The sequence below is a fragment of the Artemia franciscana genome, chromosome 13 (assembly GCF_032884065.1).
Source record: "Artemia franciscana chromosome 13, ASM3288406v1, whole genome shotgun sequence".
NCBI classification, from domain to species: domain Eukaryota; kingdom Metazoa; phylum Arthropoda; class Branchiopoda; order Anostraca; family Artemiidae; genus Artemia; species Artemia franciscana.
The window spans coordinates 1912594-1939744 of NC_088875.1; the positions used below are offsets into that span (position 1 = coordinate 1912594).

General features: G+C 34.7%; 2 protein-coding genes across 3 annotated transcripts in view; one reads left to right on the plus strand and one right to left on the minus strand.

Moving 5' to 3' along the window:
• LOC136034374 (transmembrane protein 65-like) overlaps positions 1–4428 on the minus strand; it is a 54250-nt gene extending 49822 nt beyond the window's left edge. For both annotated transcript variants that reach the window (XR_010619169.1, XM_065715517.1), the window contains exon 1: positions 4340–4428. The gene's annotated coding sequence lies outside the window, so the exon portion shown is untranslated. The remainder of the gene's footprint in view (positions 1–4339) is intronic.
• Positions 4429–10600: 6172 nt separating this feature from the next.
• The window catches only part of LOC136034376 (calcium homeostasis endoplasmic reticulum protein-like), a 72957-nt gene continuing 56406 nt past the window's right edge, over positions 10601–27151 (plus strand). The window contains exon 1 of the mRNA XM_065715518.1: positions 10601–10726. Coding sequence (XP_065571590.1) covers positions 10702–10726 — 25 coding nt within the window. The 5' untranslated portion in view covers positions 10601–10701. The remainder of the gene's footprint in view (positions 10727–27151) is intronic.

Sequence of the window (27151 nt, forward strand, 5' to 3'; positions counted from 1 at the left end):
CACTTCACAAGAATATGCCTTACATCATTATACTCATAACAAATATCACAAAAGGGCAAGCTAACTCTCCTCCATTTATGTAAAACTGGATGGGTTTTGGCATGAGCTGTCCTCAATCTAAAAACAGCAACAGCAACAGATATAATATCATGTACAAGTCCATCAGGTGTTGCCTTATAGTCATAAAGTTCTAAAATTGGATTTATGCAATTTCTAATATAATTATTGACCACTCAATCACATAACACCTTATAAATACATGCAAAATATTCATTTTGAGTGGGTTTTACACTTATACTCTGACCATTTAGAATACCCCACTTTGCCTTTATACCAGCAGATTCCTTTCCAGTAATTCCCACATGTGCTGGGACCCAGACCAGAAGTATATTATTTCCCACAAGCTCTAATGACCTAACTATTTGGTGGATATTACCAACTAATTAACGACTAGGTTCATGCTCATTTATCAGGTACTTAAGGGCTGATGCTGAGTCAGAGCATATCATCCAACCTTGAGCATACTCATATGACTTAATAAAGTCCAATGCCTTATATATAGCAATCATCTCAATTGAAAAAATAGACATGCTGCCTTGTAACTTAAAGCTACATGAAACTGAAATACTGGGGACCACCACTGCACAACCAGCACCCTTATCTGACTTGGCACCATCAGTAAAAATTTGTATATGGTTTCTTAAATGGTCAGTTTATCTAAGCCAGTCATGTTTAAGAGTCAAGTTATTATCATCCCATGGTCAGGTACAGGAAAATACACATTATTCTTTATTGCAAATAATTCATTCAATATTTTTTCCTCAAAAACTATCTCAATAATGGGTACTATATTTGGGCTCCCATTTAATGGCAAATTATAACACCTATAAAAAGCTGGAGTATTTCTATCCTAAATCTAACATCACTATTGTAATTATTTATAATTTCTATTTTAATTGTATCCTTGTTTAAACTAGCTTTTTTAGGGAAATACTTCACAAGTAACCTATCATGTCATAGCTTAAGCATGCTAACCCCCCAATTCAACCATCATTGCTGGAATAGGGGTACTATTTAGGCAGCAAATGGATTGCCCAAGTACACTTGAACACTGTATCTAACCTTTTAGATACTTCTGACTAACATCACTATACATAAAGCTACCATAATCAAACTTACTAACAATAACAGCCTTTATAATTTTACTAATATGCTTATAAGGAGCACCCCTTTTCTGTAGGCAGATTATATTTTCCTAGTATTACCAAATACTTTATACATCTCAACAATGTCATTTTACTATTAAAAATTAGGCCTAGGTAGCAGAAAGAGTCATCCAGCCTAATAGCCTGTTTCACACCATTTAGTCTGGTCTCTGTAGATAGCAAATTACTGAATAATATGATACTTTTTAGACTGAGAGATGCTGTAGACAAAGTTTTAAGGGAAGAACAATGCAGTTTTGGAAAAGGTAGAGGATGTGTTGACCAAGTTTTCACACTTAGGTTAATATTTGAGAAGTCCCTTTGTTGTCAAACACCTTTGGTCCTCAGTTTTATTGATTATAAGCAAGCTTTTGATTCTGTTGATAGAAGAACGTTAACAAAGGTCTTATTGTTATATGGTATACCAGAAAAATACATTAAAGTGATATGTGCTATGTACAAGAATAATACTGCTGCATTTAAGGTAGGAAATGAGGTTAGCAACTGGTTTTGTATTAAATCAGGAGTTAAGCAGGGTTGTGTTCTATCCCCCTTTATATGGATCATTTTCATGAACTTCATCTCAAAGAGCACAGAAAAGGCAATTGGAGACCATAGAATCAAATGGGGAGGAAAAATGCTCCTGGACTTAGATTATGCTGATGATTTAAGCATATTAGATGAAAGTTTGAGCAAAATGAATGAATTTTTAGAGGTTTTGCAAGTTCAGGGTGCTAAAACAGGCTTAAAAATTAATGTTAAGAAGACTAAGTCACTAACGCTAGGAATAAGTGAAGATGAACAGGTGACATTAGGTAATGAAAAGGTTTGATCAGGTTGGGAGCTTCACTTACCTTGGTAGTATTATTAGTAAAGATGGTGGGAGCAGTGAGGATGTTAAAAGCAGAATAGCTAAGGCTCAGGGAGTTTTTCACAGTTAAAAAAAGTTTAAAATCATTGAAAGATAAGTCTACAAACCAAGATTTGAATATTGGAAGCTACAGTGATGACAGTGGTCAGATATGGCTCTGAAGCATAGGTGCTCTGAAAAGCAGATGAAAATTTACTAGATGTTTTCCAGAGAAATTGCCTATGGATTGTTCTGAGTACCTGGCTGACTGACTATATTTCAAACAGTAGGTTGTACAAAAAATGTGGTTCAATCCCACTTTCTAGGGCTATAATGAAAGAAAGGTCAAGATGGCTAGGCCACATTCTGCAGATGAAGGATTGTCCTTTTTGGCCAACCATCTGGGGCTACATGGAAAGCAGGACGTCCTTGTCTGGGTTGAGAGGATGTCATAAATAAAGATTTAAAGAAAATGGGAACTTCCTGGGAGGGTGTAAAGAGGGAGGCTTTGAATAGATTGGGTTGGAGGAGGAGCGTGTTTAGCTGTGTTGCACTCAGGCGGCTTGGTGCTGCAGTGAGTTATTAGTAGTAGTAGTAGTAGTAGTTTTATTACAAGCCTAAGGATTTTATTTTTAATCAGATGTTCTATTGGTTTATAGAGGCAAGATGTTAGGGAAAGGGGCCTAGAGAAATCCTTTCCTGCTTTAAGTTTTGGGATTATGGATGTATTTCTCCATTCTTTGGGAGTTTATTGTTCTTTAATGGACATATTAAATTCAGAAGAATATTTTTGGCTTCCTTAGATAAATTTTTAAGCATTAAGTTATGTAAGATCAGGGCCAGGTGCTCTAGGCCTTATTTTATTTATAGCAGTTTCTAGTTCTTCAATAGTGAACAGTTCCATTTGGGGTTGGTTATTATTATTATCTGTAGTTACATTAGTTGGTGCTTGATACTGAAACACTTGGTCATTTTTATAAAATTATCTAAGAGGATTTCCATTTTATTTTCTGGAGCTGTGAACTCCATGCCATCATTTCTGAAAAGAACAGGAATTTTGGGGGGATTTTTTTTACCTCTATAAATTTTGAAATTTTACCACATATCTTGGTAAAATTCTAGTTTATTGACTTCTTGCTATCTCTGAAAGGGGTTAGGTTAGGAAAATGAAACTTTTAGATATGGATCTACAGGCTGAAGTATGTCCTGGGAAGGTATTTTGAAGTACCTGCCTCCACTTCTTCTCCCTTTAGAGGGCCCTGACCTTTGATGACCTTCAAAAATATGTGTGTTATAAAAGTGAAACCATGTAAAATAGATCTTTTGCTAAAATGAAGTATGACAAAATTGTTTCCAGCTTCATAACTTTGCTCAATCCTAAATTATAAGGATTTAAAGATATGCAAATACATTTCCTAAATTTTGAGAAAAAACTTTGATATGGGTCAGAATTCTACTCAAATAACATGAATTGCATTTTCAGAGCTAAAGGCAGAGAAAAAGCAACTGGTAACTGAAAATTAAGGTAAAATGCTGTTTTGTCAAAATTTCAATAGGTATAGACCTGTCATGTAGGCAAATTTCATGGCTCTCTAGAGGGAGAAGGAGTGGAGGTGGGTACTTTAAAATATCTTCTTGGGATATAGCCAACTTTAGCCTGTAGACCCATCCCTAAAAGTTTCATTTTCCTAGCCTAGCCCCTTTCTGATATAGCAAAAAGTCACTCAAATAGAATTTTATCCATATATTTGTATTTATATTAGCCTAATTGAAAATTTTTCTTCAATTAATTTTGTCCATCCCTCTCTTGTTTCTTGGAGTATAGTTGTTTTTTGTTGTGTTTTTTAATGTAGTGGTCCTATTTCACCTCTGTATTTTTATTTATTCTTGGATTTCATGCATATTGATTTCTCTTTTTTTTCAACCAAGCTTTTTCACAATTAGCATTCCAACAAGAAATGAAATTTCTTTTTCTTTCCTTGGACTTAGAGGAACCAAAACTATCTTCACGTCTTCACTGCTAATATGTTACTTGTTTTTTGAGTAAACCAATTGAGTTAGCAGTCAGAATTTTTTTTAGTTTAGATGCTATTGTACTTTGGCAACTAGGCCATTTATTAAAACAGAAATTCCACATTTTTGTTCTCTGTAATTCAATGTCGTCTGTGTAGTCATTCAGTTGCACAACTAATGGAAGTTTGTCAGATTCCACAGCACCAGCTAGTTCAACACGTTGTTTTAGGGCTAAAGAATAGGGAAAAAGTGGTAAATCTAAAGTAAATACTATCTGATTGTTTCCAGTTCCAAAGTCTTGTGCTAAATATTCAAATTTACATGCAAAAATGAGGACCAGATGCAACGGGTGGCTCACGGTCGTCCAATTTCCAGAAAAACGTACAGTTTAAACTGGCATAGTCACTAGCTATGAAATAGTCCAAAAATAGCGAGCGCTATTATAACCCTATTATGCCCTATTATAACACCAATATGGGTAAAATAAGGAAGAAATACAATCGGCATATCAGATAACTTACACATAAATATAGGCTGAAAGCAAAATAAAGCTCTGTGAACATACAAAAATAACAACCCCCTTCAGGCATATCGTCGTAAAATTGACTAGTGTTTCACTGAAACTATTAATACAACTACTAACAACTCACCGAAGAACCTGAGACCAACACAACTACACAAGCTCCTCCTCCAACCCAACTCATTCAAGGCCTCCCTCTTTACACCCTCCCAGGAAGTTCTCATTTCCTTTAAATCTTTATTTATGATATCCTCCCATCCCAGTTATAGCCCTAGAAAGCGGAATTGAACCACATTTTCGTACAACCTACTGTTCGAAATACACTCGGTCAGCCGGGTACCCAAAGCAATCCGCAGGCAATTTCTTTGGAAAATATCTAGTAAAATTTCATCAGCTTTTCGGAGCACCCATGGTTAACAGCCATATTTGACCACTGTCATCACTCTAGTTTCTAATATTATAATCTTGGTTAGCAGACTTATCTTCCTATTCTTCCAAACTTTTTTTTAACTGTGATAAAATACCCTAAACCTTGGCTATTCTACTTTTAACATCTTCACTGCTACCACCGTCTTTACTAATAATACTACAAAGGTAAAAGGAGCTACCCACCTAATCAATCTTTTTTTTTTACCCAACGTCACCTTTTCATCTTCACTTATTCCTTAGCCTTAGTGACTCAGTCTCCTTAGCATCAATTTTCAAACCTATTCTAGCACCCTGAACTAGCAAACCTCTAAAATTTCATTCATTTTCCTCACACTTTCGTCTAATATGCTTAAATCATCAGCATAATCTAAGTCCAGGAGATTTGTATCTCCCCATTTGATTTCATGGTCTCTAATTGCCTTTTTTGTGCTCCTTAAGACTAAGTCCATCAAATGATCCATATAAACGGGGAATAGAACACAATCCTTCTACTCCTGATTTAATACAAATCCAGCTGCTAACCTCATTTCCTACTTTAACCGCATTAGTATTATTCTTGTACATAGCACAAATCGTTTTAATGTATTTGTCTGGTATACCAATAAGGATAAGACCTTTGCTAAAGCTCTTCCATCAACAGAATTGAACGCTTGCTCATAATCTGTAAACTGAGGACCAAAGGTGTTTGACAACGAAGGCACTTCTAAATTATTAACCTAAGAGTGAAAACTTGGTCGACACATCCTTTACACTGAAAGCAAATATTATATAAAAGCAAAAAGGCAAATTGTCCTTTAAACACTCGGTTTACTGCATGCATACCATGGTCGTATTGAAAAACATTGTTATGCAAGCTTAAAAAATACCTTGTAACAAACAGAAAAATCACCTCTGTGCTCTTTTGTTCCAAGCTTTTAGCATATTACTGGCAAATTTACCGGATAAATATTCTAAGGGTGATAATTGATGATAGCTACTGCCCACTTAATAGTTGGTTTTTCTAGCAGTGAGAGAACAACATTTATTCCATTTTCTTGCTTTCAGGAAAGCGCTAATCAATAACACCTGAAAATATCTCTATACTTCCCAATAACAAAAATTAAGTATAAAAAATGGACAAATCTCATAAATTACCGTCTTTTCCCCGGAGGGTGTGGGAGGGCGGGTCATGTTATCCCCAAAGGTATGGCAACTGGACCATTTGACTATAATAAACAAAATGGCTATTTCAAAATTTTGATCTTACAATCTTAGGAAAAAGAAGGGTGGTTACCCTTCATTATTTTCTGTCACTCAAAAAGGACAATAGAACTTCCAAGTCCCGTTTGAACGAGCCCTCTCCCGATATCCTAGGACCATTGATTTAATATGACTACCAATGGGAAAAATAAAGAAATAAACGCGCACCTTCGATCTTTCTTCTAGCATAAATACAATCCAATTTTTTTTTAAAGGGAGTTTGAAACCTTTACCTTTTAGACCGTTTTATCGACCAGAAAATTCAATGTGCCAGTTAAGATAAAAGAACTATGTAGCCGATTTTGAAGCCAGGCCGAACTACTCGGCAGGTGGCTTGTATATATTTATTCTTGTTGTAAGTAGCAACCTCAAAAGGAGTAAGCTTTGTCAGGGTAGAGGACTCTCCAGAAAACACATAAAAGTTTGAAGGGTTTTGTGATCTAAAAGTATAATTTTTTGTTTTCACTCAATATTTTACACATTCTAATGCTCGCTTTCTCACAATTGCTGGTTTTTCTCATTGCCGCTTATCCTTTAACCACGTATTCCCCTGTTGTCGCTGTGACATATCTTTTAGCGGCATATTTTTTATCTTTACTTTTGATTTTGAGCAGTCTTACATTTTTGCTGCCGCTTATCTTTCGAACCGTCTATATTTCTTTGTCCTTTACTTTAATTTTTGACTCATTATAACTGTTGCTGCCGGAAGTATTCTGACTGTATATACTTGTTCCTTATTTTCGTTTATTATTACTTTAGACATTTTTTTTAAATACCTTTTACCTTATCTACTCGGATTGGCCTTTTCAGGTTTGATGGTCTAGGTTGTTCAATTGTCCTCAAAGCCTAATAAGCTATTTAGACGTCTTTTGTAAATAGATCAATTAGATTTGGTGTTTTATGCTTAGCTATGTTCCTTCTGTAACGTCAAAACCGTCATAGAATTAAAAACAATGCGTCCACTCTTGGAGAGGGGGCTTCTATATATGAATTCTCATTGTCCCATGTGTTCTAACCGCAGACAGTGCTGGGTCGCGGCGGCTTCGCCACCGAGCCCCAGCATGGCACGCGGCAGGCTTCTATATATGGATTTTCACTATCCCTTGTGTTCTAACCACAAACAGGACTGGGTCCTGTTGGCTTTGCCACCGGGCCCTGCTACAGTTTTTTTCCTTTTTGTTGTTTTGTTATTTTTGAATGTTTTGACGTCATATTTTAGTTTTTTTCTTTTTTAGTTTCTTCTTTTTTTTCCATTTTTTCTTTTTTATGTTTTTTTTTAGTTTTTTAGTTTTTCCTTTTTTCTTTTTTTTACCCAATTTATGTTTTTTAATTTTTCTTTTTTAGTTTTTTCTTTTTTAGTTTTTCCTTTTTTTCTTTTTCTTTTTTTCTTCAGTTTTTGTGTGACTGTCTTTTATTTTACTTGTTCCTTTTTTTTAGTTTTTTCTTTTTTAATTTATCCTTTTTTAGCTTTTTAGCTTTTCCTTATTTTAGATTTTTTCTTTTTTCTTTTTTTTTCTTTTTTTATTTTCTTTTTTTTAGTTTTTCTTTTTTTTAGTTTCATCTTTCTTAGATTTTTCTTTTTTTAGTTTTTTTCTTTATTGTTTTTTTTTAGTTTATTTTTAGTATTTTTTTTAGTTTTTTACCTATTTTTTTTTATTTAGTTATTTTTTTTTAATTTTTTTTTCGTTTTTTTCTTTTTCTTAAGTTTTTGTCTGTTTTTCTTTTATTATTTTTTTATTTTTTAGTTGTTTTCTCTATTTTAGTTTTTTAGTTTTTCTTTTATTGTTTTATTTTTTCTTTTTAGTTTTTTAGTTGTTTTTCCTTTTTTCCTTTTTTTCTTTTTTTTCAGTTTTTTTATAGAAGATAGTTTTAAATTCTTTTAATTTTTTTTTTAGTTAGTTTTTTTTATATATTGACGTCATACTTAGTGACAGACAGACAGTGTAACGATAAAGATAGTATAACAGACAGACACTACATTTTCATATATATGGATTATATTACTATAAATTAGTTACATGATAAATCAGTTACTATAAATGACGATTCTTTGGTACCAACACCTGAACTATGAAACATGATAAGGTCTGAAATTGGACAACCTGGACCATCAATTACGACAAACACCAATACGGAGAGCTGAATCAAAGACCATTGCTAAATTGCCTTAAATAGTCAAAATCCAAAAACGCGCCAAAAATGAAAATGAAGAGCAAAGACATGGGTGGCTAGAAGATGTGCAAAAAAGACAGTTAGAGCGTTTTAAAAATGAAAATTAAGAGCAGAGACACACTTTGTTAGAAGACATTTAACACTGAGAAAGTGAGCAAGTCAAAAATGAAAATGAAGAGTAAAGACACAAACGGTTAGAAGAAAAGCGGCAGCGTACAAAAAAATGAAAATAAAGAGTAAATACACACGTGGTAAGAGGAACAGGGATGGGGTTACAAAATGAAAATGAAGAGCAAAGACACACGTGGTTAAAAGACATGTGACAACGAACATGTGAAAGAGTCAGTGAAAATCAGCCGGGACAGTGAGAATCAAAACTTTTCAAAATTAATAGTGACAGCGATGATGATTGGGTTTGGAACTTTGACAAAGATAAAGTAATCAACGCCCACCATACCTTTCTTTTTAAAAAAAGGGTCGGCGATAAGTATTTCATAATGATGGAAGATAGGCCGGGGTAAACTGAACCAAACAAATTAAAAATGATAGCAAGAGTGATTTGGTTTAGGATTTTGACGTGGATAAGGTCATCAATGGCTACCATACCTTTGAAAATCAAAAACGTGGACTAGACAAATCATTGGAAGAAAAAAAATTTTTGTCCAACCACGTGAACAATTAAGAGAAACAGAGGTTTTACGATATGTCTTGCACAATGACAAAAGACAAACGGAGGTAAAACTTAAAGGTCTCATAAAAAAATGTAAACACACCACTTCTAATTCAATATCAATTTGGACGTCATGACATCTAGAAAAGGCCCAAATTGTCAGCGTTTAAAAGACGAGTGACAGTGAGAATATATTTATAGAAGCCTGGCGTGTGTGAAATGCTGGGGCCTGGTGGCGAAACCACCGGGCTCCCGGTACTTCTTACCTAGAATGCTTATGAAAAGAGTTTAAATGGCTTAGAATGGCTTCAATTGACATAAACTCCTTCTCAAAAATATTGCATACAAGCGTATTCACTTTTTTTTCAACATTCATCTTTTCGATAGGTTTGCTTCGATTTTTCATCTTTTTAGGCAATTTCTCGTTTTTCTCACAAGCACAAGAAGTAATGTGAATATACGAGTTTTTTTTAACGAATAATAAGTGTTACCACATAGCTTACATTTGAATGAATTGTCACTAAGATGCTGACGCTGCACATGGGCCACTATGTTTTTTTATAACTGAAACTGTTGCTGGAAAACTCGCAACTGAAAGAGTTAAGATTTGTGTACAAGGCAACATGCTGGTCACGATGGGCAGATACTGCAAACACTTCACTGCATATGTTACAGCTGTACTTCTTTTCACTGAATCTCTTTCCTAAATGGCTTTTCCTATGGACTCAAAAAGCCTTATAATGGGCAAAACCCTTGTCGTATTGCCTGCACGTTATATGCTACTTATTTGCCTAGTTATATAGTCTAGTTATTTGCCAATGAATCATTCACTATTCGGAAAGTAAAAATGTATGATTGTTTCAAATATTTAACATTTTGAAACAAATAAGATACTTTTATTTGGAATTGTTGTAATTGAAAGGTTAACTATTTTCATAGATTTTGGAATGACTGTTGGGAAGGGTAAGCTCATGTAACGCCATTTTCAATGAAAATGTCCCGAGGGAAGGATTTCTGACTGTCCTTATTTGACATTTCTGGAGCAATTTTTTACTAGACGAATTGAAGAATTTCTTTGTTCATTCTAAAAAACTTGCAAGATTCGAGTTCACTTTTTAGTTGAAGAACATTGTTACACCGATTGTGAGACTGGGAAAGACCTAAAAATTTTGGCATAAATGTTCTTCCACATCCCTTTTTGCAATTTTAAGATCATTTACAAAAATGCTTCCAGTTTTGCTTTTTTATTCCTTTTAAATTCCAACAGAACAGCCTTAGCAAATTATACTACCAAAATGAATCAGTTGTAGCTTGATCTTGGGCGAAATACATCATAAGTATATCATGCCGCTGCTTTTGATTTTTTTTTTAATTTGTTGTGAATTTTACCAGTGTAGATTTCTACATGCATCCCAGATTTCCACCTCAGTTTTCTAGAAAACGCCGAATGTAGACGCGGCTTTAAGGAAAAGCCTTTTGGCAGACTCGTCTCGAATATCTGGAATCCGGTTTTTTCAAGACCGTTATTAAGAAGAAACAGCGGTATAGCTCATCATAATCATCATCGAGATTGAAATTGTACATAGACCTATCGAAATTTAACATGGACATACCACAACCTCCTGAAGGTATGTGAGAAAAAATATTTCCTATTTAGGTTTTTTATAAATTGTTGGGTAAAATTCTAGTTTAGCTACTTTTTTTCTTTGAAAGGGGTTAGATTAGGAAAATTAAACTTGTAGGAATGAATTCAGGGCTAAAAATGTACTATAGGAAGGCGTTGGCAAGCTTCTATGTAAACCCTCTTCTGATTTATAAGTCTTACAAATTTCCCCAGGCTACTTGACAGGTCTATACCTATTGAAATTTTTATAAAACAACATTTTATCTCAAGCTTCAGTTATCAGTTTCTTTCTCTCTGGTTTTAGTTCTGAAAATATAATTATGGTTTTGGGTAGAATGTTATGCCATTTCGATGGATGTTCTCTAATTTTAGGAAATGAGCTTCCAGATCTATGAAACCTCTTAAATTAGGATTGAGAATAGCCTAGTTACAAAGCTAAAAACTGTTTTGTTGCACCTCATTTAAGCAGAAGATCTGTTTTGCAAGGTTCTTCAAAATACCTCTCTAGGACATATTTTAGTGTAATGACACATCCCTGAAAGTTTCATTCTCCTAACCTATCCGCTTTCCAAGATAGCAAAAAGTAGCTAATATAGATTTTTACAAATTGTAGTCTGAACTTCATAGTTTGACAGGATTCTTTGACTGACCTGTATTGCCTTTATCAATCTTATAAGTTTATAGATCTAGAAAATACTGAAGGCAGGCCTAAATTGCTGCTTTTTGCCTATTGCCTTTTTGATATTTATGGCAATTGACAAAGCAGGCTTACAACACTATTATATGCTTTCAAGTAAAAGAAATACTATCAAAGTCCCAAAGTAAAGGCTTCAATGTTTTATTATTAGCCTATTTTTTCCCAGAGTCACTTCACATGGAAGAGTTGTATTAGTGCTTCCATGGTTGACACAACCCAGAGCATAGGGGTAAGAATTGTTAGTTATATTCTGAGGGCATATAAGGTTTGTTTAGAAGGAATGGTTACATAAACTTTCACACTCACTGGCAGCTCATGCACACACACAGCTTCAGACTTGGTGGAATAGATGGTTGGTTGTATAAACTTCAAGGGGCTCATTTTATTCAAAATTAGAAGTTCTATTGTCCTTTCAGAAGTCTAAATGATTAGAGGACAACTATTCCCCCCACCTCATTTCCCTAGAATTTGTCAAATCAAAATTTTGAGATAGCCATTTTATTCAAAATGTCAAAGATCAGATGAAGCCTGATTTGTATATGATTATTTGGCTAATGATTATAGTATCCATGATGTTACTGTCCTGATCATTTGTAGACTAGGAAACATAACAACCATGCCAGGACCTGTTACTCTACATCCTATCCAATCCTGATTATCTTCTCACTGGCAAAATGTTGGGATAGCAATTTTGTTCAAAACAGTCCAAGGTCAGATGATGCTTGATTTGTATGTTATTATTTGGCTAATGATTACAGAATCTATGATTTTAGTGTCCCAAACATTTGTAGACTAAGGAACCTAACAACCATGTTAGGACCCAGTACCCAACATCCTATCTCAATCCCAAATATCTTCTCATGGGCTAATTTCAAAATGAAGAAGCTAATCCTTCAGAAATCTTTTGAAAGAAAGAGTGCCATTCATTGATTAGAAAAGTAGACATAATAATAATTCATTTCTTACCCACATAAACACTACAAATGTACTAAAGTATAGAGTAAAACCAATTGAATACACACAAAAATGCAAAATAAACAAAAATAATGACTATATTTTTTTTATATTAAATAAACACACACACAAAATAACAAACTACAGAGAAAAAAAATCAACATTAAATGCACACAAGAAATGAAACTCACAAAAAAGAAACAAAAAAAAAAGGTCAGCCAATGAAAGATAACTATAGAAAATTTTTTACAAGATGATTATGTATAGAAAGCCCATCAAGGGCAGTACCTGAGAGCTTCCTTTTGTAGCTTTTCCAACTTTAATGTTATATTAGGTATACCATATTTACTAATTAGAATTTGGTTGCATGTCCAAGGAGGAATGAAAAGAAGAAACTTACAGTACTTGAAATAACTACTCTGGGTTCTTTTTAAATCAATTTTTCTCAGAATGGGGTAAATTCCTGCTGTATAAAGGGCTGATTGATTGCAGTGTGTAGAGTAGAGTTTTACCAGCACCTGTCTATTATATCTCCCTCAATTGGGAACAATTTTCCCATATCCAATTTGCATTCTTTTAGGAATGCTGTAAACAGTGCACTGACAAAACTTGGAATATCATTTGTAAGAGTTACACCCAACCACCACAAAGGATCAACAGACAGAATACAGAAAGTGTCACAATTAAGAGGAGGTGATGAAGTTGAAGTGAAAGATAAACCCTCACACTTCTCTTTATTCAATAAAAGACCAATCCCAAAAAAGCATTAGAAACAGAAGATACCATTTTGGAGAGACCAGTCCTAGTCCCACTAATTAGGAGCAAATCATGAGCATAAGCCAGATAAAAAATCAGATAAATATGTTGAGGATATTTTTGCAAGCTCACCAGAAACACAAAAAGGAATAAAAAAGCTAGGAATGGATTACTCTGTCAAATGGTTTGGAAAGACCTAAAGCAGAAATACCAATTCCTTTACCCATAGAATTATTATCCAGAAGAAGAGATGCTAAAATGCAATGAGAATGCTGACAACCCACCCCAGGCTGAAAACCAAACTGGTTCTCTCCTTCATTAGTCCTATTAATTAGATAGGGGAGAAGTATATATTCAAGTAATTTACTTGTATTACAAGAAACAGTGATGGACTGGTATGAAGAACAATCAGCAGGAGATTTTTCCCATTTTAATATTGAATTTATAGTGCCACACAGGAAACTCTCTGGAACACTAGATGTGCATATACACATCTGAAAAAGTAACTGTAAATGAAAAACGAGTGCAGGGCAACTTTGCAAAAGGGGAACTTTAGATATTCCATCTATATCAATAGAATGAGATTTTAAATTCTTAATACCACTACATACAGCAGAAAATGTAATGGGATTTGCATGTCACAGTGAAATATGAATAGAAAAAAAAGGTGCAATGAGACAAGAATACATGGCATGTACAGAATAGTTAACAACAGAAAAAAAAATTAAAGAACAAATGCTTCTGCTAGATAGATGGTGGTATGGCATCTTGTACTTGTGGTGGGAATCAGGTGTTTCCACCTTGCCTGGCATTGATGATCTTAGAGATCTTAGATGCAAGTATAATCATTTTCAAGCTTTTCAGAATTAACCACTTTACACCATTCCTTTTATTCACAGGGAAATCCATGCCATGGTACCTTACTGACCTAAGATACTTCTTGTAATCCACTTTAGCTTTTTTTTTTATATCCACAATGTACCCTGATTATGGGCAGCCACAACCATTCCTTACTCAAAGCCAGAATTTAGCTTTGTTCTTCACAGGTCTTTACATTGGGATCTGCTGGCCTGATTGATTTTTGAGTACCAATATGGATATGTTCTAACAGAACAACTGCATGTTCAGCTTCTTTCAAACAAAATACTACTTCTTTATAATACAAATTTAACTCAGAAACTCTGTCAGATCCAACATGCTTAAGCTGCAATAAATTATAAGGTACACATATAAGAGATAGATGGGATGTAAGCATTGATATGTATAACAAGATATCTGCTTTTTTCATATTGTACTTTGAAAACCATTTTGATTTCTTTTTGAATTTAAAATCTGTTGGAACATAGGGAAGTGAAAAAAATCAGTGGTAGGTGGTCAATATCATGATCATTGTCATGGACAGTTATGATCAAAGAATAAATAGATAGAGAGCCCACAATGTGGTCAATGTCAGTAGTACTTCCAGAGTGATTGATAAGTGAGGGGTAGAGATCTATGAATAATGCAGCATAGCAGGAGACAATCAAGAACATAATCTTTTCTAACATAGTTGGTACTGATATTTGTATTAAGATCACCAATCACTATTTAATTTAGAGGTTGAGACACTAAGCTTTTAATTAATTTTCTCAGGGAAGCACAAGTCTTCATAAAAATGGAAATTAAGTGATAAGATCTATTATTATGCAGAAAATATGAGTTGGTCAGAATAGTTGATCTGACATGGACTGCTAAGAAGAATTTATTATGATGATAAAGAATAGGGGTGGGGAAACGTGCAGTACACTTACAGATGCATGCCAGACCTCCTGATTGGTGGACAACCTGATGGATGGCCACCAGTTACCCTGTCTGAGGTAAAAAATGCCATGTGATTTGGACTTTGATGCAGAAAATTAAGGCTAGCTGAAGTCAAAAAATGCTCTTGGAAACAAACTAGATCATACTGGCTGCATAATTTATAAATGAAAAAATCTTTGTCTTTTATATTGTAGGATATCACAGAAAACTGAAAAATCATTGATGTGGATTGGGGTCCTTTTTTAGTCTCCCTTGCACAACAGGACAAACTAAGCTGTAAGATGGGTGGTTTTTATTGCAGTTAGTCAATCAATGGCTCTTTTAAAGGCAGCAGTACTGGGGGTAGTGACTGCTTTGGTGAATGAATTGCACAAACTCACTATTCTGTTATAAAGAAGTTATTGTGTAGTCTAGTGGCAGCTCTCTTCTGATATAGTCTCCAACCCCTAGTTCTGGCAGATTGTTTAAGTTGAAATGGCTTGTTTAATGGAGTGTTAGAATTCAGGAGCTTATGCATCATGATAATATTACCCCTTTTATGTCTATAGACAGGAGTGGGGAGTTTCAGTTTCTTCAGACAGGGTGAGTAGTTTTAATATTGTCATCTGTCAATTGCTTTTGTAGCCTATCTCTGAACTGATTCTAACTTCTGCTGGTCACCTTTGTTGAGGGGGTTAGCAACAAACTTGCCAAACTCCAAATTAGGCTTGACCAATGCCTTATATAATTTTGTCATCACCATAGATGACTTATTAGTGATTGTTCTTTTTATAATACTAAAGGTTTGGAGTGCTTTGGCTACAGCTGTCTGTGTGTGCATAGTGAAATTTAACCCTTTATCAACTATGACTCCCAAATCTCTCTCAGATTCAGATGGGATGATAGTTTGTCTTGATCCATCCATCCCTAGCATATGATTGGTATTTCTCATTTTTCTTTCCAAAGCTGATTGTTTGACATTTATTTATGTTGAATTCAAGCCTCCACACCCACCAGGAAAGTACCCATAAATCATTCTGCATAGTGGCTCTCTCATTGGGTGTATCAACAGGTCCAATGAGTTTGGAGTCATCAGCATAAAGACTCATACTATTTTTGACTGGGGTTGGTGCCTCATTAACATAAATGTTGGCCCCAAGATGGTTCCCTGGGGCACTCCACTTAATGCTTCCACTTCTTCTGAAAAGATTACCTGTCCATTTTTTCCAAATATTTTCACCCTTTGCTTTCTCCTGGAAAGAAGTTGAAGCACTCACTCTACAATTTCATTATGTATTCCAATTACAAATAACTTGGTCCTTAGTGACATACTTTATTGAAGGCTTTTGCAAAATCCAATAGAACCAAGTTTACAGGGACTGCTTGATCAATATGCTCAGTAATATAATGATATACACCAATCAAATTAATCTCAACTGAGTGTCCATGTCTGAAGCCATGCTGACTATCAGCTCATTGGTGGTCAGTGTCCAACAATATAAGTATTCACAGTTTCTTCTAAGATTTTACCAGCTACAGATGTGAAACTAATGGGTTGAAATGTTGTTGTGGCTACCCCCTTTGTGTACAGGTGTAACATTAGTATTCCACCAAGCTTCACTCCTTCTTTTTAAAAAATTGAGTGAGAATAAGAGTCTTTAAACTTGAGTATTACAGACAGGGATGAGCCAAGTATCTCTTCATTTTTATGCCATTGTGAATAGAGAGCATATCAGTGTCCACTCTGATTGGTACACCTTGTATTATTCCAAAATAAAGCTTAGAAAGCACTTTAGTTGCATCACCAGTCATTTTTTTTATGCAGAGAAGCACACAAATTCTTACTGGCTGATTTTTCAATGTTTATATGCAATTTGTCTCTTATTGGCTTGACACTGCATACTAATTCATGACCATTGATCTTATAAATAACTTTGTTCTGTTTCAGAGGATCAGAAAGGTCAGTGGGTATATTTGAATTAACTATGGTTGCATGGGTATCAGCAGGTGAAACAGGCTGGGGAGTTTTGGATATTCAAGCTGATAGTTATCAAGGGCTGAAGATATACCAACAACAGTCTGATGCAAATGATTTATTTTGATAAATAGCAAAGAATAAGCAGTTGCTGGAAGGCATGGTACTTTAGTGGGAAGCTTAATCACAAATTTGGCACAGAGTCACCACTCCTATCTCTAGCTATTAGGAGTGAAACAATGCCACTAAAGTGTCTTGAAATAGCATTAGAACCCTTTCTCACTGGGCAGTCCTCATTGAGGGCACACATCTTCCCAAAGTTTAGCTTTTGCATCCTTCACTTCATTTACATCAGCATAAAAGTCAATTCCATATTTCTTAATTGTGTCATTGTCTATACCATTCAACTGATTGCTTTGCACGTAGTTCAGTATTGGTGAATAAACCAGTTCTTCCATTGCATATTTAATAATAGATTTTACTCTGATAATATAGGTCACTGATCATGAAAATATCAATAAGAAAATCCCAAGGGAATTCTTACTCAAATAGCAAAATAATCTGCATGTTCAAATTATAATCCTTTTGGTGACTGAATTAATTCCTGTCCAAATACTGGCTGTCAGGAAGAGACTATAATCATTCATTATTGTCAAATTATTAGTGATAGGTTAAATAAAAAAGAGGTCTTCACACCATGAACTTTGAATCAATACTGATGTAATCAGTATCCATAGTAATCAGAGCAAATACAATTAAACAAGCTTTCACAACTAGATCTCCATGAACAATCACCAAGCTCTACAAGAGTCTTGTCAGACCAAGGCTAGAAACGGATATGTCAATTGCATCTCCCTTCTACAGAGTGGACAAGTATATGACAGAGAAAGTACATAGGAGAGCAACAAAGATAGTAGACATGTGCCAACATCTTCCTTACCCAATGAGAATGGAAACTCTGAACTTATACTGCATGACTTACTGAAGAAAAAGGGAGATATGATTAACACTTACAAATTGATTCACAACAATCCAATTCATGGTTTCTTCTTCATCGATTCATCACAGCAAACGAGGGGGCATTCTAAGAAGCTCAAAAAGTTTAATGCTCAGGGGAAGGAACGCCATCACTTCCTAACCCACTGGGTTGTAGACCTATGGAACTCCCTGAGTAATCATACTGTTTCCAGTAAGACTGTCAAAGAATGCAAAGTCTCACTTGACAAGGAGTGGAGCAATAAGGAATGGAGGCTGGAATGGCACTTTCCAAGGAGTGGAATGACACCTTGGAGTCCCAGACCAGAGTATAAACCCTAATCAATCAAACCAACTTAATATTCAAAACAATTCTGAATTGATCCACGTGACTATTTTTGAAGAAATACTGAGCAATGCTACAGGATCGAAAATCCTTCAATTGCTCCAAGATGCAATTTAAGGTAAATAAGAGTGTGTAAAAAAGTTTCCAGACCCTTCGAAAGTGTCACTCACCATTGCAGGAGAATGTTGTGGAATCATAGATATATCTGGTACCCCTTTAAGGTTTTTAAATAGTTCTACAAGTAGTGTTTCCATTTGTGATACTACTAGTGAAGTTGGCTCTACAAAATATACAGATACTGAATTGTATATTAGTGCTAGATTGGATAACAGAAATTATGAGTCCATATTAGATACCATTTCTTTTGAATCATGTGATTCTGGATGAAGTGAAACTAATGATGACAACACTATTATTGAGGAGCTTATGGTACTATATAGTAATGTTGACTGTATTACTACAAAGATGAAAGAAATTAAGTTGATGGTGTCAATGAGGCACAAAGTAAGTGTTCTTGCCTTCACTGAGGTGAAACAAAAACATATTGCATTTTCTCTTATTGATATACAAATTCATGTACCTGGGTTTGAGCTACTCACCAATCTGTCAAAGCCAAATGGTTGAGGGATAGCTGTGTACATCAGATCTCTGCTTCAAGTAAGAGCTCTTTCAGTAAATTTAGATTACGAACCTTGGGTTGAGCAAATATGGATAATAATTCTGCTGTGAAGTCTCCCTGTAGTCATAGGCTGTTTTTATAGAAGTTCCAGCTCTCCTTGTCAGACAAATTTCCTTCTAGCAATTGAATATTCTATTAGTAATGTGATGAAGCAATACCATGAGAACATTCTTATTGATGGTGATTTTACTTTACCAGAATTACAGTGGATCAATGGTTTTGTTGTCACAGAAGGGGTTGAAAACCCAAATGACCCACTTCTAGAGTGCCTTCATGAACATTTGCTGTACCAAGCAAACGATTTTCTGACCAGGTATAGAAGTGAGCTGAACCCAACCCTACTAGACCTTTTGTTTATTAGTGACCACAAGACATTTATTAAGGTCAATTTTGAACCACTATTCAGAGCAAGTGACCTTGTTGCAATTATTTGTAGGCTTAGGTTATACCCACAAAAGGATAATTGGATTAAGCATACGTACACAAATTGTAACTACATCAGACAAAAGTTGGCACACCAGGATTGGTCATTCATTGACCTTGAGAATATGGAGGAGGCTTGGCTTGAAATGAAAAGGGTTTTAATTAAAGCAAGAGAAAAACATACAGTAATTTCCTGGAAAAGAAGACCCAAAACCCTACCATTTATCAATTGCGATGTCAAGCAAGCTGTGTGTAAAAAGAAGAAGTATTGGAACAAATACACAAGTAACCCCTCCCATGAGAACTATGAGAAATTTAAAGAAATCCAAAATAAAGTTAGGTATCTCATGCAAAAAGTTACAACAAAACATGAAAAGGGATTGGCATTTGGTTCACAATCTAACCCTAAGAGATTTTGGAAATATGCTTCAGCTTGGAAACCAGGGAGACACTCAATTATGGAACTACTTGTGAATGACAATACTGTCAGTACCCCAAAAGATATAGCAGCTAATTGAGTAGTCAACTTAAGTCAATGTTCACGCCTCCAGACAATGCCCCCTTACCAGAAGCACCAAAATATTCTATTGAGGAACCTATGCAAAAGATAACTGTGTTTTAAATGTTGCTCCCCCAACAACTTTCAACACGCTTGTCCAGGGCAGATAATGCCCCCTTACCAGAAGCATCAGAATATTCTATTGAGGAACCTATGCAAAAGATAACTGTGATAGCCTCTGATGCGGAGAGTTGACTGAAGTTGCTTAATGCTAACAAATCTGTTGGCCATGAGGAAGTTCACCCATGAGTATTGAAAGAAGCTCATGTGGAAATAGCCCTTCCCCTTACAAACATGTTTCAAAAGTCTCTGGCAGAATGCTAATGTTACACCTGTACACAAAAGGAGTAACTACAACAGCATTTCCAATTATCGACCCATTAGTCTCACATCTATAGCTGGTAAAATCTTAGAAGGAATTGTGGATACTCATATTGTTAGACACCTGACCCCCAATGAGCTGCTCAGTGATAGTCAGCATGGCTTCAGGCATGGACACCCAGCTGAGACTAATTTGATTGATGAGCTGTGCTGTCATCTTTTCTCCAAATGTATCTGGTCAGAATTTGGGAATAGCCATTTTGGTTAAAGCAGTCCAAAGACAAAATAGCTATTCTTCCAGGGTTGAAATCCCCCTGCCCCAGGGGTAAGGATTGTAATATATATGAGCTGCTTATTGTTACTTTGATTTAATCATTTTAGGGCAACTTTTATTTATGGGGCAAGGACTCTAAGTTATTCATGTTGCTTATTGTTACTTTGATACTGGGTTTAGTATGATACTTTGTGACTTTGATACTAGTTTTGATGCTTGGATGAAACTTCAATATTGGAAAATAATTATTTGACATCCGAAATGTTGAAAAACTTGAAACTTTGGCAATCAAAAACACAGATTAAAAACAAAAGGTCTCCCTAAGTCTCCCATGGTAGATGATCAACTGATGGCAAAGAAATGCCAATTACAACATAAGACAAACAATTATTTGTAGAGCGAGATGCATGTTGCTTATTGTTACTTTGATACTGGTTTTAGTATGATACTTTGATATTTTTGTTGTTACTTTTGTTTCTTTGATATTAGTTTTGATACTTGGATGAAACTTCAATATTGGACATTACCATAAACTGCCCTCTGGATCTATATTTGTGATTCCAGGGAGCTCTTTTGGATGAGAGTCTATCATTTAAGTTGCATATTAAGGTAATGAGCATCAAAATTTCATATGGACTTGGAATTCCAGAAATTAAAGTGATTATATTCTTTTCATATCCTCTGTCTTTTACATTTATCTCTCATTTATCCTTGTATGTGTTTCTTTTTGTCTGTGTGGATGTCTACATTTCCTTCTATACTTGCTTCTGTTCACCATCTTCAAGAGGAATCAGCAAGAGTCCTCCAGCTGACTACAGATACTGCTGTTGATCTCCTAAAGACAAAGGATAGTCATGTTATATCTTTGTTGGTGTATCAATATTTTTAAAGAGATCTCCCATGCTATTTTTTTGGACTATTTAAACTAGTAAAGGAAGTAAATTTGTACAAAGTTCATAGGTAGGAGGATGTGGTGGTTCCAGTTTCTCCCTTGCTTTGTTCAGACTTTGGCCTGGCTGTGACTGTTTGGCATGTGCCTCATGCTTGGAACTGGATTCCTCCTGAGATCTGGCAGTCATGAGCACTTTGTTCCTTTAAAAGATGAAAAGTCTTTTATTAAGGATAAATTTTATTTGTTTTAGGTTTTTTTTGGGGGAAGGGTCTTTTGTTAGCAATAGATCCTCAGTGATGTAGAAAATTTTCAATTTGTTTTTGATAATTTGGTGATAGGAGGATTGGTGTTTTGTTGGGACTCTTGGCAAGATGATTTCTTTTCTTTTTTGATTTATATTTAGGCATTATTTAGTATGGATATTCCCAGCTGTAATATTATTTATTTTAAGTTTTTTCCCAACTAACAGACTGTTGAACCCCTTAGAATATTGTTTTTGTTACTGCTATTTTATGGAATTAAATGGAACTTGATACTTAATCAACCAAGAATTTGTAGATTCGATAAAGTAGTTCCTAGCTGGTAGACTTCAGAGGATGTAACTTTAACAATAGATAGCAAATACAAAACCTTATAAAATTTGAAGTGGTATTGTCCTGGGAACTATCCTTGGACCAACTCTGCGTCTTCTTTACATGCAATGTTTAATTTTTGGGTATAAATTTATCTCAGCCTAGGATTAAAACTTTAATAAGGAACTCTGAAGAACTAGGAGTTGTCACTAGAGCTTGAAAGCATAAAAGAATATCTTTGTACAGTTGAAAATTTTTAAATGAATTTTGACCACCTCTTGAATAGTGGTAGAATCATTGGGGTGATATTCTGTAGAAGAAAGCATACATAAAACTGTTGCCAGTAGGGTTTATTTGAATTTTTTTTTACTTTTAAGCAAAAATTACTGTTATAGCCCAGTCTTGCTTATTTAAAATCAAATATTCTTCATGATAATAGTTTTCTGTTATTGAATCCATCTATGATTAGGATTTTTGTTCTTACTTTAAAATACTGTGTCAAAGATTAGGCTAAAGCTAAATATTTGCATTTGTGAGTAGGCTTCACTGCTAACAATCAGTGCTTTCAAAATAGGTTGCAGGGTGTATTTGAGAAATATTCCAATTAACTATATGCTTCAGTAAATTTAGACAGATCTTATGGCAAAAATAAGAATTTTTGGGTGGTATAATAGTTTCTATTGGATTTAATTTTCAAAATATGATTAGCAGCCCAATTACTTGCTCTCTTACCTTGCTATAGTTACCTAAAATATGGGTCTGGTTTTATGCAAAGGCTACTGAAATTTAAGATATAGAGCATAAAAAAAGTCATTGTTTGACCATAATTACATGAGAATATAACCTTAATAACTTGTTACCATATTAGAATGGAAGTGAACAACCAGGTGTGCAAAAAGTTCCAAAGCTGCCAACAGTAGAATTCCAAAAGCTGCCAACACTTTATCAACATAACTTGTATTTTGACAGCTAAGCTTTGAGCAAAAATTATTTTTGTGTAGGATTTGCAGAAAAATAAATAATGTAACTTAGCATAGCTTGCAGTTAGAAATATCAATATTTTTGTAGTATTCGAAGTCTGAAGTATACTCTGTATAGCTTGTTCCTGTTACTTTATGGATGGAGTTGTACACTCCAATGCTATTGGTATTATAAAAATAATGCTTACCCAACTGCGTGCTTGATACTGACTGATCACTATGCTACAACTACAAAAGCACCATTTGACTGGGGGTACAATACTGATTGGCAGCCTGGCAGTCAAATGCATTATGAAGCTCTGGTATTACTTTTGCCCTAATCTAATTCCCAAAATAAATATAGAATTGTTTAGACAGCTTTTCTTTGAGCAAGTATTTTTATTTTTAAAAATGGTATTTTCAGACAAAATCTGCCAACAAATTTGAAACCTGCGAGGTCACATTGCTACTTTGCTGCCCCATTTTCTGCACGGCGGTGAACAACTATACATCTAGGGCCACCTGAGACTACATTAAAGGCATTATCCTCTGTTGAACTAACTAAGCAAATTATAGAAAAGAGAATACAAAATGAAAATAATGATTCCATCCCCCATTCTTCAGTCAACCTCACAAAAATAAATACAATTTTACAATATTATTCTGTATCCCTAGACTAAGCAGCAAATCTGGAAAAATTTTACAGAAGAATAATCTTTTAATATTCTTCAAGGATGAGCTAAAGACTGCATATTTTTTTTCAGTTCCTGAAAAGATAGATCTGAACCTATTCTTGGTAGTGTTGTATATAGAGTCCCATGTTCCTGTGTGTACTTTTGCATAGGCAGATCATACCAACTTTTGTGAGATAGGCTACAGAAACATCTACATTCAATAAACAAATATATGAGATATTAAAACAGTGGTGGTTTTGATTCTCCTTTAGCCCTTCAGACTTTGAAAACCCAAATTTTGAGCGCTTTTTAAATGAGGCATTCTTAGTTTCTACATAGCTTCATATTTTTGGGGGGCACTTGAAATAAAAAAAATATAGACTTCACTTTAAACAGAGATACTTGGTATATTTTTTTATATATTCTACTCAACATAATTTAATACAAAGATATTCAGATTACATTTCTTCTTACTTTGAAACATGGTCAGTTAGCTGTCTTAACACATATCAGGCTAGTAGAAATGCTGCAGTAATTACTAAGGAAAGAATTCTCACCCAATCTAATTTTTTAATTGCCTATCATTTGTTTGGCTTTTTATTTCAGTCACTTAACTGATTTTGTTTAGTTTATTTCAAAAGGTTTGATTTTTTGGTTTCATATATTTCTTTTTTTTTCTGTTTTTTTTTTAGAGCACTGAGGAAGACTTAGTGGAAGTATTTGCCAAGTATCTGCTTTGTTCTTTTCTTTTATTTTCAGGGGCTGATTTTTTTTCATTATTATTCTTTTTGTCATTTTCATTATTTTTTTATTCAAACTAGTTTTTAAATTGTCCACCAGATTTGGGAGGGGTCTTAAATAAAACCCTTTGTCTAGCTCTGGCTTATCTATTAAGGGATGAAGAATTCAGTAGAAATTGAGTCATGTTGTGTTTTCACAAAATTTGCTATAAATTCGCATGTGTATCAAGTTAAAACGCCGCTTCTAATTTCCTGTTTCAGTTCAACATGTTTAAAGCCTAAAAATTTAGACTACTTGATGTAAGGCCTCTACTCCCCTAAATATATTCCTGTATACATGTCTAGTGCCATATTAAGAAAATGAACTGAGGCCAGATTCATGCTATTTATTCTATTTATTTATTCATGCTATTTATTTGTTCTATTCTAAAATAGATATTGGTCTGGTTGATGCTCGTTTTAGCTATTTTTGAGCTTGATTTTTTAAGAGAGCTAATTTCTCTGGGTTCTAAGTTTTAATACTGTTCTCTACTCTTCATTGCAAAAACTGATTTTATTAATTTAGTCATTTCAAAGGCCAAGGAGCAGCCACTGATCTTATACATTACTGTTCATGCAGTGTGTTGTGACCTTCTCTGTTTGATCTATAAGCTGTTGATTTAAATTGGTTTAGTAAAAATCATTTGCATGTTAAATTTAGTTTTTTATTGATCTGTTTGTTACTTTTTCAAATGCCACTTGCATGTGCATGTTAAATGCCAAAAATCGTTTACATCTTAATGTTGATTTTATTGATCTATTCGTTACTTTTTCAAATGCCACTTTGTTGGTCAGTGGTCTCAGATAGCATTCTGTGGATGGAGGTCAGTTGTATTTTGAAGCATGGCATGAGCCCATTTCCTTGCTCTCTGTATTATTACTTACACTGTTTCTTGTAATATTGATAAAGTGCTTGAATATCTTTTACTGTCTTTTGCAAATTCTAATGCTAATTTTGGGACAAGTCAGTTTCAATTTTGGAAGGAGTTTGTTTGTCACTGCACTTATAGAGTTCTTTCTGCTCTTTTGGCTCAAGCTTTACCTTAGGACTCCATAGTACTGCTGGGCAAAGCAACCTGATTAAATGCTTCTTAAAGGGACCAAGAAGTCCTGCTGAGCAAGTAATTTTTTTCTAAAAGAAAAAGCGTTTATTTAGAACAGAAAACTTCAATCAAAAACGTTAATTACAACTCTATCATTGATGATACTTAGCCAAACAATTCTTCTATTCATTGATGCACAACGTCACAGCACATTTGGAGCAAATCGAAAGAAATCTTGCCTGAGTCTGCTTAAGAGAACACATTTTACATCTTAAGCATTGAGAAACAAAGCAAGGCCACTGCTTGCCCAGACCACTACAACAGGCATCATCTGGAACCAAGGCACTGCAACTTCCTTGTCTTTTTTGTCAACTGCAACAGCCTGCTGAAAAGTGCTTCCGTTTTTCCTCTTTGACTGTAGCATAGACATTTATTCTCTCACAACCCTTTGTCAAAACTAGAGACAGTGTAAAATTTTCTTCAGAATATAGTGTAAAAACATGGACATTGCAGATTGTCAAATTAACAAAACCCTAAACAAGCTATTACCACCATTTCAATGACTATCTTTTCCTTAGGCTGCCTTTTTCTGGTCAGAAAGGTCAACACACCCCATGTGGTCATTATAATCTTTTGGTACTTGAGGGGCTATGGTAACAATGGTAGACCCATCATAATTCTTTCTCCCTGCAGAGGTTACTTCTGCACCATGGTAGTTGTGGGCAAAGAGAATCGTTTTGGAATCCATCCATTTATAGACAACAGTTGATCCATAATATTTTTAATCAAAGCTCCCTCTAAAGTTCTGTCAGAGGCAAAAATAGGACACCCCTTCCTTTTTGAACGAGTAGGGCAGCATGTCAAGATACCATATTCCCTAAGTTACTCAATAAGGGATACAGCTGACAAAAAATGTTATCAAAGATGATGACAACTCTACTGCCAAGTCCGAGTCCTAAATCATCCTTGAAAGCTTGGACTTTCCCTTGATAAAAATCAAAGCACCTAAGCTTTTAATCTCCTTACCAGTTTCATTGGATTATATTGCTTTAGCATGGAACATCCTTTGAAGAGAATGATGGACTCATCAACACTATGGTAAGTTCCTGGCTTCTCTAACTGCTTGAAGTGTAAGTTTAGGAGGTCAATCATCAGTCACAGCTTGAAAAGCCTGTCTTTCTTGCCAGTTGTGATTGTTAGATTGTCTCTGAAATGCAAGTTTCATAGAATCTCTTCGAATCTGTTTCTTGACATCGTTGATGATACAAAAGGAACACCCAAGTCTGGATCAGTAGTCCAGTAGTCTCTCATGCTGAGTATTTGGTGGTACACCATTAACAGAATTACCCTAAGGAATACCTTCAGTTAATAATGAGTTATAATGATATTCATATCCTTCTGAAGTGAATAAAGATTTGTGAGAAGTTGGTGAGAAGAAAAACCATAGGAGTTGATTCATTCCCTATTTCATCTACATTAGCGTCAGGATTTATCAACTCCAGCGTGTGGGTTTGTGCAATAACTTTCTTCCAAGTCCTTTGTTCTCTAATTCATACAAGACATGTTGTAACACAGGGGGGGGGGTGTCATATTCTCTCATTTTTTCATGTTGTGTGTGGCTAATATAATGAAATATTTTATAAATATTTGTATTTTTTGATATTCTAGGTTCTTATACCTTGGGCTTAACTCCATTTTGATGGGCTTTCCTAGAATTATATTATAATGATGTTTTAAGTGTCCAAGATGAAAATGTAGAAAAATGAGCAATC